Below are 14539 nucleotides of genomic sequence, written 5' to 3' on the forward strand. Positions count from 1 at the left end.
CGGTGTTTTAGTCAAACAAGGTGGTATGAATCATTAGGTCATTAAGATTGTGAATTGTATGTATGCAGAGTAAATAAATATTTTACCATTTACCTCAAATGCCTTCCACACCAATAGATGATTCAAGAGTGTGTTCACACGGGTAATTCAGGTGGTACAGTAGTACATTCCAAATTTTAGAGATAAAGAAAAACGGGGGTTGAACAAACGCACACGCATGCATATGTGCATGCACACATACACGAACGCCCATATGACTACATGTGTGTCTGCACACAAGGCCTAAATATTACATTCCACAGCTGTGTAATGCAAATGGCTTTCTGATTTACCAACTCCAGACAATCCCGAGGGTCCATAGTTCGTAATTATGTTCTAGAATTATGTTAGGAGACAGTAATTATGTTAGTAGTTTGCAAAATCAATACTAAATGTTTTAATGTCTGTGTTTATTGACCAAGCTCACTCTTCAGCATAAGGTAGTGAGACATTTTGTGTGAAAGTATTGCTTCTGTTCTTGTAGATCAATGTCCACTGTTAATCAGAAATTGAATTTCTTAAGAAACAGTGGAACAAACAACTAACTCTGTTAGATTGCAATCTAAAGCTAGATTGGAGTTAGACCTTCTGCATTCTTGCAGTAACAAAACTTAAAAACACGTGATCAATGTTCTATTGCATAATAGAGGAGTAGTCTCAACATCAGTTAAATTTTGTTGTCCGGCCAGATTTATCAGTGATTACAAGTTTAGCAACTAGCAGGAGCAGTCAGGTGCTCAGGCAAGGATTTAGCAGACATTCCAATGTTTTGTCACCCCTTGCAAACTTAATATCTTGGAGAACATAGCTCCACACAGTTCCAGTGTTTCTGAGTCTGCTTTCATACAGGTTTCATATTTTAATGAGAGAGGTCAAAGGGCATGTACTAATGAAGTAAACATAAGGGACTGAAGTCTGTGTGAGGGGCTTTAATGTTTTGACCCTCTTCCATGGCAGTGTGTTCATTAGTGTTGCTTCAGCTGCTGCTGCATTAATTCTTGAGTTCATGCAATCCACTGACTCCTGTCTCAGACACCCACTCTGAACACATTGTCACACCCACGTTCTTTTATGGAAAAAGTTATTTTCCTTCATTAGGAACTTCTCACCTGTTTTCTCTACTGATGTAATGCACCGTATAGAATCATGCTTAACTTTGTCTTGTACTGTACCAATATCTGTTTCTCATTCTTCTTGGTTTTATCACAAGTTTGGCTCAGAGGTGCTAGAGCAGGGGTGGGTAAGGAGGGTCGTATTTGTTCCTGAATTTCTGCCAACTTGCTCTTAATTATTTAATTGGCCCATCCATTTTTGTGGTCTGTCATTTTAACTGAATTTCTTGATCAGCTCATGTATGACATTTGAGAACTTTCCCTCTATCCTTACAATAGTAATAGTTTATTATTTAAAGCTAACTGATTAGCTAACTGAGCCAGGGTGACTTGGTCAACAAAGGCCTTCATATACAGACAATGGCCCTCCAGAGGTTTCCCAATCTATAAAAGAGCCATTTCATGTCTGCTGTGCACTGCAGAGTATAGTATGATTAAATGTAACGTAGTTTGATGAACAGTGTCTCTGTGATGATGGTCCTCAGTGTATAGTGCGATTAGTTTTTATGCTCTCTCCACCCTTGCCCAGGTATGCTGCTTCGGTGAAGGATGGCTCCCAGTACTTCGTCCTCCTGATCATCACTGACGGGGTCATCTCAGACATGGCGCAAACCAAGGAATCCATTGTCAATGTAAGAACGCCAACAGAGTAAGGGCAAGGACGTGTGGAGCTGGACTGGTATGGATTAGTATGACTGACAGATGCAGGCTATTGCAGTATCTTTAACCAAGGCCTTATGTACGTCGTGTGTTCAGTCTCCGCCCCAGTGGCACTCTCTCTCACATCCAATAAAATCCCTCGCTCACATCCACTCCTGTCTTGTTATCTTTAAAACACCAGCCAGCTCTTTTCATTGCTTTCTATGCCCACAATGTCTCCACACCTCCCTTTCCCTCAGCAACTTCCAGCGCATGAAAGACTTGCTCTAAGTATTTAGTTGTCTGAGAACTGTTCAGACTGATTAAGTCTTTAAATTAGCATGGAATATCCATTTAATATGAATATCTGCTTCTGACATACTGTGGTATTAAGAGGGAAAATCATCCCTCATTTGGCATTAAAAGTGTCTAATTATAAACAATTAACCTCTTATTATACTTCACTGCTCAGTACAATTGTGATTGGAATGAAAATTAACGCACAGGACATGGATCCTATTTATCAAAATTGCAGCAACGGCATGTTGAGTGCTTTTCTCCTCTTGGCAACAGGCCATAGCAACATAATTGCACTTGCTGATTGAGAAGACTAAGAGTACAGTGTGTTGGGTAACTCGGTTTCCTTCAGCTCTGTAAATAAAAGCGATTTGTAACTGTCGGGGTTGTGGCATTTTTGGACAAATTCATTTATCCCTGCCTGGAGAAGTTTTTACATGATTGTAGCACAGTAAAACTCAAGGCTCAAGGTCAGCTTTGCCCTGGAGCATGGTGGAGCAGCTTATGTGCATCACCAAACTCTATACACTTTCCCTATTTCACATCAAACACGCTACACACAGACATGTTTTGATGCTAAACTTTTTGATGGAAACACAAACGCTATTTAGTGTAAAAGTGTAGGTACTTGGCCGTGTGGATATTTGGCATCACAGTTATTTCATTAATGTGATGCATAAAATTACGTCTCAGTGGTGTTACCAGTAAAATGTTACACATTGCGATGACATATTATGTATTACAGATTTACTTACCTATTTTACAGCCACTAGCATTATGAATAGAAAGAAAATTTATTTAAATAATTAATACGAGACTTGCACCTCATATTACACTAAATTCTCTATTAGTGCCTGGGTTTCTTTAGTGATATATACTGGTCTCTATATTTGGATGAGATTTGTACTGCTGTTACAGTCTGTGTCATTCTCAGTCTGTGTCCAAATGCTATTCACTTTACACTGAATTTTTCCCTTTTTCTGTCCTTCCAAAGGCTTCTTGTCTTCCCATGTCCATTATAATTGTGGGTGTCGGACCGGCAGAATTTGATGGTAAGAGAACAATTATTTAGTCCTCGCCCACTAATATAATCTATGAAGAATGTTTATAGTACGGTGTTCAGTTTAGCTCAAAAATTACCGGGATAGTATGAACTCTTGTGGAATCTGTGTTCATCCGTGTCCGGACATACTTCTGCACACCTACATCTCCTGTATGCATTTGTACATGTGTGCATGTGATTATTATCCATTATGGAGAAGCGTTATCAGTGAGAGAGTCTTGTTGTTTTCAGTAAGAGGTATTTAGTGTGGTAGCTCTGACAGAAAAGGGGATGGGGAAGTTTGATGGAGTTTGATGGATGTTTGCTGACTGTCATCCTCACCGTCCTTTTGTTCGTTAATTACCCCAGCTCTTTGTTGATTTTTCCCCTAATAACATTGCAAAGACCTGATTGCACACTGCGTCTTTGTTTTCATGAAAGGACACACTAATTGTGCCTTTATGTCCTTTAAAGGGCATGCTGGGCAAACATCAATATGGGCTTTCATCTGATTTTCTCACTTAGAAGCAACTGTGAAAATTGCTCAGCTGAGACAATCATTCTCTGTACCAGAACAGATCTTCTGGTCATGGTTGCTCTTGTTTTAGTTTTTTTTTTAAACTCGTTTTAGTGTATATTTTATTTTAAAATAAAAATCAGTCCTCAATCAGTTTATTGATGAGGGCTGGGTCGTTGAGGTACTGACTGAGTAAGATCACAAAGAAAAAATCAGAGCTAGCTCTGTGTATGTCTGTGTGAATGTGTATGTGGTCCTGCAGGGCATGCAGTTGTGTGCATATACACATTTGTACTTATGGGCTCAGGCGTGTGCACGTGTACAGTGTTTAAGGTGAGTGCTGTATGTGTGTACTCTGTGCAAAGAGAATGATGAAAGGGAATGAGAGTGAGAAACAGAACAGATTTCATCTTGATACTGTGTCATGGCATGAATTAGAAGATGTAGGGTGGTGAGGGATTGGTGCCCACAGAAAGTGTGTGTGTGCACGCTTAGGATTGGACCTTTCTGAGATTCATGTGTGTGCATGATTTCTGCATTCTACTCTCTGCAGAAACTACAGCTTAAGAGCCAGTTACACAGATAAAAGTAAAAAACAAACTCTTTTCTCCCTTCCCTGCTTTTCTACCACTCTAATTTTCAGCATTCAGCATGTCATGCCAACTTAGCACCACTGGGTCAGATACAGTCTTGATCTTTTTCATATGTATATTTAATTTGTGAAAAAGAAGAAGACAGCATTTTGAATTTTCCTCTTGGTCCATGAAAACAGTCTCTCGTTATGTTCAGCTCTGCAGTTTAATGGGCAGTGAGCTGAGAGAAGGTCCACCAAACTGTAAACACTGTGCTGTCAGTGTGGTGTCAGGATGTAAATATTGCTTTGTGCAGATTCATATCTACCTGTTCACGTGGCCTTCCACTGGACGTGTGCCTGAGTGTTTATGTAGAAACGGGCTGCAGAGAGAGACTTGTTCCATTCACCATCCGTGCCACTGAGCAGGTCTTTGTGTCTCCTCAGCCATGATCGAGTTGGACGGGGATGAGGTCAGGATTTCATCGAGAGGAAGATTTGCGGAGCGAGACATCGTTCAGGTATGCTGCGCTCGGTCTTTTCTGCTGGAGAATCCCGCCATGTGCTTCATGAAAACGGGCGGGGGCACAAACCAAGGCGCCCTCCTGGCAACCTGCATTACAGATCCATGTGTCTTTTAATGTCTGCAGTTTGTGTCTGGATCCAGTGCGAGCGTGTCGGCTTGTACTTTGATTCATTTCCCATGAATTGGACTTTCTGTGCTTCGATCAAATCCTAGCGCTGTGAGGTTCATGCGGATATTCAATGCTAACATGTTGCACTTTGTCCCGAATTTAAATCCCTGGGCATTATAGTTTTTCTGTATCTCATGCTGATGAAATTTAGTCATTCACGCATTCATTCTTTTTGATTCACCCATTTTGATTAATGATGGTGACCACCAGGATCATTCTGTTTCATGCACGCCTCTCTGGAAGAAAGGACCTCTGATTTTCTTAAGCAACATAAAAGAGGAATCAAATCATGTTAAGATTAAAGTAGGGCCTGTGTGCACATGACATGAGGGAATGAGGACCATAAATGCGAACGTGATTTTCATCTAATGAGACAATTTGTTTTTCTCCCCATGTTATAAATATCCTTGCTCTAAGCAGATCTGACAAGATTAGGTCTTCATCAAGGACTTAACCAAAAAGGGATGTAATTGGTTGAACCTACCAGAATATACAGTATAAATGATATAGATTAATATCAGGATAGGTCTGCTCACGTTTGTGTATAACAATTCCAAGATTAGTTATAAGGTGTGAATTCTCTTCTAGAATGTGCTTACAAGACTAGCTTTCAATTTAAAAAGGGTCTGTGGTCTATGGGATTACAGGTATAGTCAATTTAGTGTTACCCTGGGTAGCAATGATTAATTTTAAAGGTGTGTGCACAGTAGTATTCACATAAACAACTTAAGTAAGTATGCACTTCCATAGCAATTCCCCGCTGAACCACACAGACAATTGCACATGGACGCATTGATGGAATTTTACCCATTTTGACACCACAGTAGGAGGGTGCAGTTATAACTCGGAAACAAATCCTACACAGGGTGAGGCTGTAATGATGTGTAAATCACCAGAGATATCAGGGAAGTGGAAAAATACCGGGAAATTCCCCACCCAAATTCAAATTAATTTGGAGGCATAGAGGCATGGATAAATCAAACCTCTCAGTGCTGTCTTGTTCTCTTTTTTTCATTCTGTTAAGCAGAAAAAATGGATCCACGTAAAAATCATGTGAACAAAAAAATGTCCTTTTTGAATTCTTAAAATTGCTTTATAAGGTCATGTTACAGGGACCAAAATGCTGTCTCCCACTGTCGCTGTACTGTATGTTGGGGCTGTACTGTTGCTGTACTGTACATTGGAGCTTCAGGCATTTGTATATTTGATTTTTCTCTTTGTAGTATATGTTATAATGATATCCAGGCTAGTTAGATGGAGTGTCTCCACAGATACTTTGTGATGACAGGTGAAGCTGTGAGCCTGCTGGAACACTTACCAGGGGAGGCAGAAAGGGAACACACTGGCAGCTTCCATTCCCATCATGCTCACATGGACAGACACTTGAACACACCTGTGGGCTCATTAGAACACATGGAATTAGTTGAGCCGTCCTCATATTTTGTCATCCAGAGAGATTCTCATTCACACCACCCCCAACCTCCACCCCCCGTACTGTCTAGAGCAGAGAAGGATCATTATCCAGTCAGCCTGGGCCAGAGGCAGGTCATTATCCAATCAGCTTCCCCCTCATTAGGAGTCAGTCCGGTTAACAGGAGAAAAACATCATGGCTGTGTGTCAGGGATTTGTACTGAGGTCCCTGTGAGGCTTCAGTGAACACAGGTGTGTCTTCAGGCAGAAAGGTTGTCCGTGGGACTTTTTTTTCGTGGGAAACTTTAGAAGATTCTTGAAAGTGTGGGGAAAAAAGTAATTTGGCACCAGCTAACACTACTTTAGTTTGTAGGAACAAAAAGTTTCCAAAGTGGTACAGTAATGATCTGTAGCCATTCAAGCAGCGAGTGAATCTCCATTAGATCAGCTGATTTGGGTTTTAGATTTTATTTTACCACAGCACTGCAGGTGAAGTTCTTTCAGACGGAAAGGCCGCTTGGTAGCTTTAACTCTATTTCCCCATTCCCCTTTCAGTTCGTCCCGTTCCGGGACTACATTGACCGGACGGGGAACCACATCCTCAGCATGGCCCGGCTGGCCAAGGACGTCCTGGCCGAGATCCCCGACCAGTTCCTGTCCTACATGAGGACCAGAGGCATCAAGCCGTCACCCGCGCCCCCTCCCTACACACCCCCGGGACACCCCCTGCAGACGCAGATCTGACGGGCACCCCCCTCGTACCTCTCGGAGTGGCTGAGTGTTGCTGGGGAGGGGTGTACCTCCCACCTGTCTATCTCTCTCTCTGTCATTGCACTATGGAGATAGGAAAAGCTCTCAGAATAGGCTGAAGGCATGTTTACTTTCATTTTGAGCATTCTTCTGACAGGACTCTGCTTTCTCTGGAAGGCCTTTGGAACCCAAGGCCACCGGTCATCTCAGCTGGTCGGCATGGTGAAGGACATTTCAGAGCTGCTCTGCAAGCCCAGGACTGTTCAGGAGCACTGGGAGAAAAAGGGTCTGCCTCACCGCTGGAGCCAGATTCCCTTGTCTGTTGTAAATAACTTTGGAACCGTGCTTCTTCCTCCTCTTCGTCTCTCCTGTTCTCTTTGTCTCTCAGACTCTCTCTCTCTCTCTCTCTCTCTCTCTCTCTCTCTCTCTCTCTCTTTCTCCCTCTTTCTCTCATCACTTCTAATCTCTTGGACCCTCTCTCTCTCTCTCTCTCTCATATCACTCTTAGTCTCTTGGACCCTCTCTGTCACTCTCTCACTCTCTCTCCTGCTCTTCCTCTCACACACTCTCAATGTTTACATGTCAATGATGATTTTTACAGTTGGATACTTTTATAAGCCTTCTTTAAATATGAATTTTGGAATATTGACTCTCCTGGTGTGTTGTTTTTGCAGCAGGTATTTGGTAGCTGTGATTCTGGCAGTAAATGGTACAGTAGTGTTAAAACAGAGCATGTGCTGTTGTACTGCACTCACAGACAGTTGTGTATTCAGCCTTGCAGTGTGTTGTTTTACCACGTTAAAAACTCCTTTGCTGTCTTACTGCCTTGACATGAAGATCACTTAGTATCACAGCATTCTTCCACCCCTACAAACAGTAGTAATTCAACCGGCCTTATGATCCATTTTATTTCAAAACAGTAGATGCAGCTTTTTGAAGCAAGGGGCCCAACTATCAAAAACATAAAAGCTTTTATTAATTTATCAAAGTATGTGTTTTTGATGCCATTGAAAACTGTAATATAGTATTGGTTAATATATTATTTCACTACAGTGATCAGATATATTGATTTATTAAGTTGCAAATATGAAGGCTTGAGTGTCTCAAAGTTGCCAAAAAAGTTTTTGTTCAGTTCTTTAGCATGTGTCTGGTGGCATGCTTTGTTGAACAGTGACTTAGCAGATGTGGCTGTCCCCCACGTAACTATGCACATACAGAATAATGTGATAACATCCCTTTGATCAAAGTTAAATTTTTGCATCACTGTACCTCCAACTGGCAGCGTTTCAGTGGACCTTCGTAAATAACCACTGGACAAAAGGAACACTCCTAATACATGTAAAACAGTCGGAGGTTAATGCAGACAGTTGGCAAATCAATACACATAGTTTTGCTGCTCCATTTAATATTCCACAGTTACAGATGTGTTTTCTGTTGTGTGATCTGGTAGACAGGCCACTGAGTCTAATAGACTGGTCAATGCAAAGTAAAGGATTGACAATGCTGCCTCCAGCACACATAGAATGGGCTGTACAGTCCACTTCCAACGTTAGGATTCACTTTCAGCTGGACCAGTAGGGTACACTTTGACCTCCAGCATTATGATCTGTTCTTACCTCTGGAAGTTAGGTTAACCTGCTGAATTAGGATCTGCTCACTCCCACAGCTGTAGGTGCATTAGGACATACGTATTCACTCTCACAGATTGATGGTGAAACAATTCCCTCATATTTTTGTTGCTGAGTTTTTGTATGTTTGCACGATGAGAAAGGAAAGTGGACGGGAGAACCGGAAAGAGTTCCTCCAATGAGGCAACACTTACACACTCAGGGCATGATGAAACAGGAAGGAGTTTCTCTGCACCAATCACGGCCGTGCAGGGAACCTCTCAATGTTCAAGAACTTGACAGCGTTGTCCCTTTGAGTTCTTCCTATTCAATTTGTGTGTCAATGTAGTGCTTATGTAGCTGCATTGAAATTGGTTAAAAAGAAAAACCTTAATGCCACATTCACACGTTCACGCACATGTACTCACGTGCACACACACACACGCACACACACATTACATATGAATACATTCTAATATTACAATCATATGCAAAACACACATGAAGCTATATTGAAAAAACTAAAAAATGTTTATCTTCATAGCGTAGAGTACAGTGCATAGCTCAGCCACTCCATGGTACATCAATCAACTAATTTATCTCATTAGATCTCATTCACCATCAGTCTTAATCGCATCAATGCAATCTTTATAGTGTAATAAATAGTCACATTTACATGGTGCAGAGGCAAACTGGGGTGTTGGCTTTGTGCTTCTGTGCCAAATGAACAAATTCTTTGCTCTTAGGCTACATCATTAGCCCTCGGTATTGTTTCGACCATAATGTGAAAACGTGAGGTCGAATAGAGAAAGGTAACTAACATGTTCATGTATAAGCATTGGAAGGCCTGGGTGTTCCTTTGGAGGACACATTCTTTCTCATCTTTACTGCTTCCTCGGTGCCACAGAGTTTGCTCCATAGCCAGACCCTGTGATCTATGAGCAAATATCAGCCAATCAGGGGATTCCGACAGCCCATGTGACCTTGTGCACATGAACGTTGTTTACTGAAAATATCCAAATAATCTATTGTATGCTTGTCATATCTTATAACGTGCACTATGTTTGCATGTATAGTTTTACAAGAGATGCACCATTTTTTGTGAGTAGCTTGTTTTAAAAATACAAGGGGAAAAGTACAAAATGGCCTTAAATTTTCACTGATTTCTTAGATTTGTGGAATGCCTTCAGTTGTTTAACGAATTGTTCAATATTTTGTGTCGATGTTCAGTTGCTTTGTAAAGTATACTTTCTTTGCATTAACCAGATATATGGAATAAAACAATCTGTTGTACTTTTGGTGATTAATCAGAGAATGCAAAACTGGACATAGAAGAAAAATGTCACATGCAAAGTATATTCTCATAAAGCCCTCGTGAAGCATATATAATACATTCATTATTGTGTATATGTGTTCTTTATGTAGGATGACATTGCATGTATTATGTAAAATGTTATTCTCAAATGTGACATACAGTCATCTCCAAACTTAGTGACTGATCTTGAAGGATCTTAAAAGAGTCTATATGGAGGGTTGGTCAAAGATTCAAAAAGACATTCACCAGTCCATTAAACACTGTTGAAGATGACTTAATGTTGTTATCTTCGGATAAAATTACTTATACATTTTTTTTTTTAAATTTTGAATGAAATAAATCATCCAATATTTTTTATTAGAAAATATATTTATTTACCTGTGTTGTTAATTTTCTCAGCCTTTTTTTGCTCATTTTTATTAAGAGTGCCAATAATTTTAGAGGTAGCCATATGCTTCATAAAAGTTTTAGGGATCTATACTTTGGATAAAGTGTGACCACAAATGCCTGATTGTCCAGTAATGCATTTAAAAAATGACTATTTATGTAGCAGAATATCAATTTTTAAATAAACATTCTTAATAAATGCATATTTACCTCAGACTGAGTCTAATTGTATTCGTAGAAAGTACATTTGAAAATGTGAACATTTCATAAGTGTTAAAAGAAAGTAATACATTTTGTGCAACACTGCTATGGGAATATAATTCAGTCAATTTCATTTTAAGACCATTAGAAATAATGAGTGTTTTGCACTGCAACGTGACATGGTAATTGCAGAATGGGAACACTGCCTGCCTGAGAAGGTCCAATTAATCAGAGCTGTGTAAGACTCTGGATCTGCAGAAGAGGACATATGGATGCCTCAAGGTCAAGCATAGGTCAGCACAAGGTCAGGAATTATAGATTGTTCTTGCCATCTTCTGATAAAACGGCAAACTTCCATCATTTGTACAGTGTGCAGTAAAAGAAATAAATGGCTCAGTCAGTTACAAATGAGACCCTGAGAGTGGGAATGCTTTTGGGAAATTGCAACCTCTTTGGAGGTACGTTATACTTCTTGACATGTAACTTTTATGTCAGTCAGCAGTTGTTATGAAAGATACCATCTGTGCCATGGAATGGAGGACTGTGAAATGTGTGATGATCTGTCTAGTGCTGCTGTTGATGACATCTCAAATATGGAGCTATTTTGCACTATGAGGACCTCTGCCCCAGTGGTCTGTGCAGCAGTTGTTGGCTTGGTGCTAATTGATGCTATGCCAACTGTTTTTCAATGACCCTCTCTGCTGTTCTCTGTTTAATGATCTAAAAATAAAAATAGGATGTGTTGCATTGCTGAGGATTTTTATATTATTTATTGTTAGTTTTAATTTACAAAAGCATCAACCACTGCACTGTGTGTAACTGGCCCGTAGGCTAACATCCACATATTTTTGCACATTTCATTTTCTTTGAGTGAATTTCAGGGAACAGATGTGCTTCTGCACTTACTGTATACACCATTCACTTTTGGTTTTTTGTAAGGTGTTACAAAATTACTCTGCAAATTCACTTTGGGAGAAGGAAGGAAAGTGATATAAACACCTTGACAGTAGCACCAATACCTGCATTCAGAGCACGTTGAGCTCGTGACCAAAGTCCCCAGCCAAGGGAATAACCACTATTTTTAGCTCTAAGCTGGTAATGTCACCTTCTGTAGCAAATGTCATGTGTACTTGTATTTGAACTCTATTACATGAACATAAATGACTGAGAATTGGATTGTGGGGGTTTTATAGCATGTGAAAGGCCTTTGAAATCCCTAAAGGGAATGTAACCAGATGTCTCTTATATGTTCCTTTGCTGAACGGCACAGCAGGCTCCTGGAATCAAGCCATTCCTGGCATTGCTGGTCGACGGGGGTTCATATGGCTTCCTGAAATTGGCTTTGTGCTGTGAGAGTTCACTCAAAAGGGATACATGTGGAAAGATAGTGTAGAGGACAGGAGGTGAAAACAGCAGTGAGCACAGGAGGAGGGAGAGGTCATGTGAGCTCCTTTTCTTCTGTGACAGCAGTAGGGACTAGTGTGTGTGCATGCGCTGAAATGATATTTTCCAGGTTTCTGTTTTTGCACATGGCCAATGCTTAAACACAACAGGAGCATGTTGTAGGTTTTGGCCTTGTCATTACTTGAAAGTGAAGGTTTCTTTTTTTATTAGACGCTACAAAGGACAAATAGCACCTTGGAGCGATGAGCACAGCAGTCAGCCTGTGAATGGCTGCATCAGAGCAGGAGGAATTCCTGCTGTTCTACACTGTATTTGACCTGGAGGAAGTGTTGCTGTTCCACACTGCATCAGAGCAGAAGGAAGTCCTGCTGTTCTACTCTGTATTTGACCCAGAGGAAGTTCTGCCGTTCCACTCTGCATGAGAGCAGGAGGAAGTGCTGCTGTTCCACACTGCATCAGAGCATCAGGAAGTGCTGCTGTTCTACACTGCATCAGAGCAACAGGAAGTGCTGCTGTTCTACACTCTAGCAGAGCACGAGGAAGTGCTGTTGTTCCACACTGCATCAGAGCAACAGTGCTGTTGAAAAGCGCGTTGAAAGATCTTGAACCCTCAAAACAGTTTAGGTGTTGGTCTGCCCTCATTTGAAATTCTGCGCTGTTGCTCAAATAGCAATTTGTTGAAATCATGCCCTAACAAATCTTCTAACGTCATTGAAGCTGCAGTGTGAGGATGAGTGTTTGTTAGTTTTGTGTAGTCTTGCTAACAATAGCTTGATGACTAGTGCTGCTTCTAATGGTCCCAGCAGAGTATGTGACAAACAAGTCACAATGCATTAATGGATGGATATTACTACAATAACTTCCAACTATGTCTTCGACTAGGCTATCTAACTTAAAAAACAAGGTTGCCAACCCTGTATAGGCATGCTAAATAAATAAAAAATGTCAAGTAAAATAATACAGTATTTTGAAAAATGTAACTACTGCTACTTGCTATCTCTGTTGCATTTAAAACTCACCTCATTTGCTATTGCTGATTTCCCGGTAGTGACCGCTTAACACTCGAAAGGGAGGGACTCATATTTAATTGACAGTGATGTTGTTCAATCCTCTGTAAGTCATGGCATGATGGTTATATTAGGATACTATGATTAGGCTAAAGAAGTCCTGATGCTGTCCTAACTCCTCACAGTTAAAAAAATGGTGACTAAACTTAAAAAAGGAGCCTCTGGGCTTTGATACATACATATACCGGATGACTAGCTCCTCAGAGGCAAGTTTGAGATTGCCTCAGAGGAGTGAGTTCACGCTATTTCCTTTTTTGGCTGGTATAAGTCACTGTTTCTGGCACAATTTATAACTGAAAATATGACGCTAAACATTGACTCAAGTGTTTATATTTATATTTCTCTTATTCATTTGATTGATTATACTCCTCCAAAGGAGATTTTTTTATTTATTTGAGGAGGTGGTGCCTGTTTGCCTACTGGAAAAAGCCTCCACTGCCTTGAGGCACTATGCAGAAGCAAATATCTAAGGCCTCTGGTGAATCAACACCCCTGCCCTCAAACATGTAACATGAAACAGTGACATCATACAGTAATCCACTCTGCTTGTTCAAGATATGAGGGTGTTTGCTCCTTCTCAGATCAGTATGAAGGTCAGAGAATCTGCATATTTCTCCTCAGGGATGCAACTCACTTTGTGTTTCACTTTGAGTGTCACTGAAATGGAGACCGAAGGGTCTCTCACTTTGACGAACCAACAAATGAGTGAGTCCAAAAGGGCATGGATATCCCACACATCAAGCATTCCTCCACTTTCTAAGGAATTATGACCTGATGGAAGCCTTTATGTGCGGAATCACAGATTTATTTAAAATCACAATAAATTATCTTGAGTGAATATACTGTTTGAATTTTGTTGGTTTCTGCCCAAAGTAAATTCTAAACTCTCTTCAACCTCTTCAGCCCTTCAACCCTCAATCCTCAATCCCTTGATCCTTCCCCTCTAAGCTTAAAAGTAAGCATGGGATGCCAGTCTGTTCACAGCTGCGTTCTCCCTAGGGATTTCACTTCTGTCAGGCATGTGTTAGCAATAGCCACATCATAGCAAAATAGTAATTTCTAACTTTTTAGATATTGCTTCCAAGGTCCACTCAGCTGTCCACCAGCAGGGCTGCACAGTAACTGTGTTGGAGGACTACATTTCAGGTCAGTTGGCACAGGCAGGCTACAGGCATCCAGTTTACCACAGGGGTATCCTTGCACAATGAATCCTGAAAACTATTCCTGTGAAAACCCTGCCAGCCTGGGCAATGCTATTGGCAACTGCACTGGGGCTCCTGACCACAGCCAACACTGGCATGATTTGATTCCAGTTGGATAGGTATGGGTGGCTGTAACACAGTGGTCTCCAACCCTGGTCCTGGAGAGCTACAGGGTCTGCTGGTTTTCATAGTGACTCTGCACTTCATGAATCATTTAGAGCAGTTGATTACACAGTTGACTCAACTCACCTGGTGTCTTGGGTCTCAACTGGGTGCTGATTTT

The 14539-nt window shown here is 40.9% G+C and overlaps 1 protein-coding gene across 2 annotated transcripts in view; it reads left to right on the forward strand.

Moving 5' to 3' along the window:
• The window catches only part of LOC135259089 (copine-8), a 77334-nt gene extending 66736 nt beyond the window's left edge, over positions 1–10598 (forward strand). For both annotated transcript variants that reach the window (XM_064342995.1, XM_064342998.1), the window contains 4 exons: positions 1681–1783; positions 3082–3139; positions 4665–4738; positions 6879–10598. In XM_064342995.1, coding sequence (XP_064199065.1) covers positions 1681–1783; positions 3082–3139; positions 4665–4738; positions 6879–7067 — 424 coding nt within the window. In that variant the 3' untranslated portion in view covers positions 7068–10598. The remainder of the gene's footprint in view (positions 1–1680; positions 1784–3081; positions 3140–4664; positions 4739–6878) is intronic.
• The last annotated feature ends 3941 nt before the right edge of the window (positions 10599–14539 follow it).

Source organism: Anguilla rostrata, chromosome 7 (genome assembly GCF_018555375.3).
Source record: "Anguilla rostrata isolate EN2019 chromosome 7, ASM1855537v3, whole genome shotgun sequence".
In the NCBI taxonomy this organism is placed as follows: domain Eukaryota; kingdom Metazoa; phylum Chordata; class Actinopteri; order Anguilliformes; family Anguillidae; genus Anguilla; species Anguilla rostrata.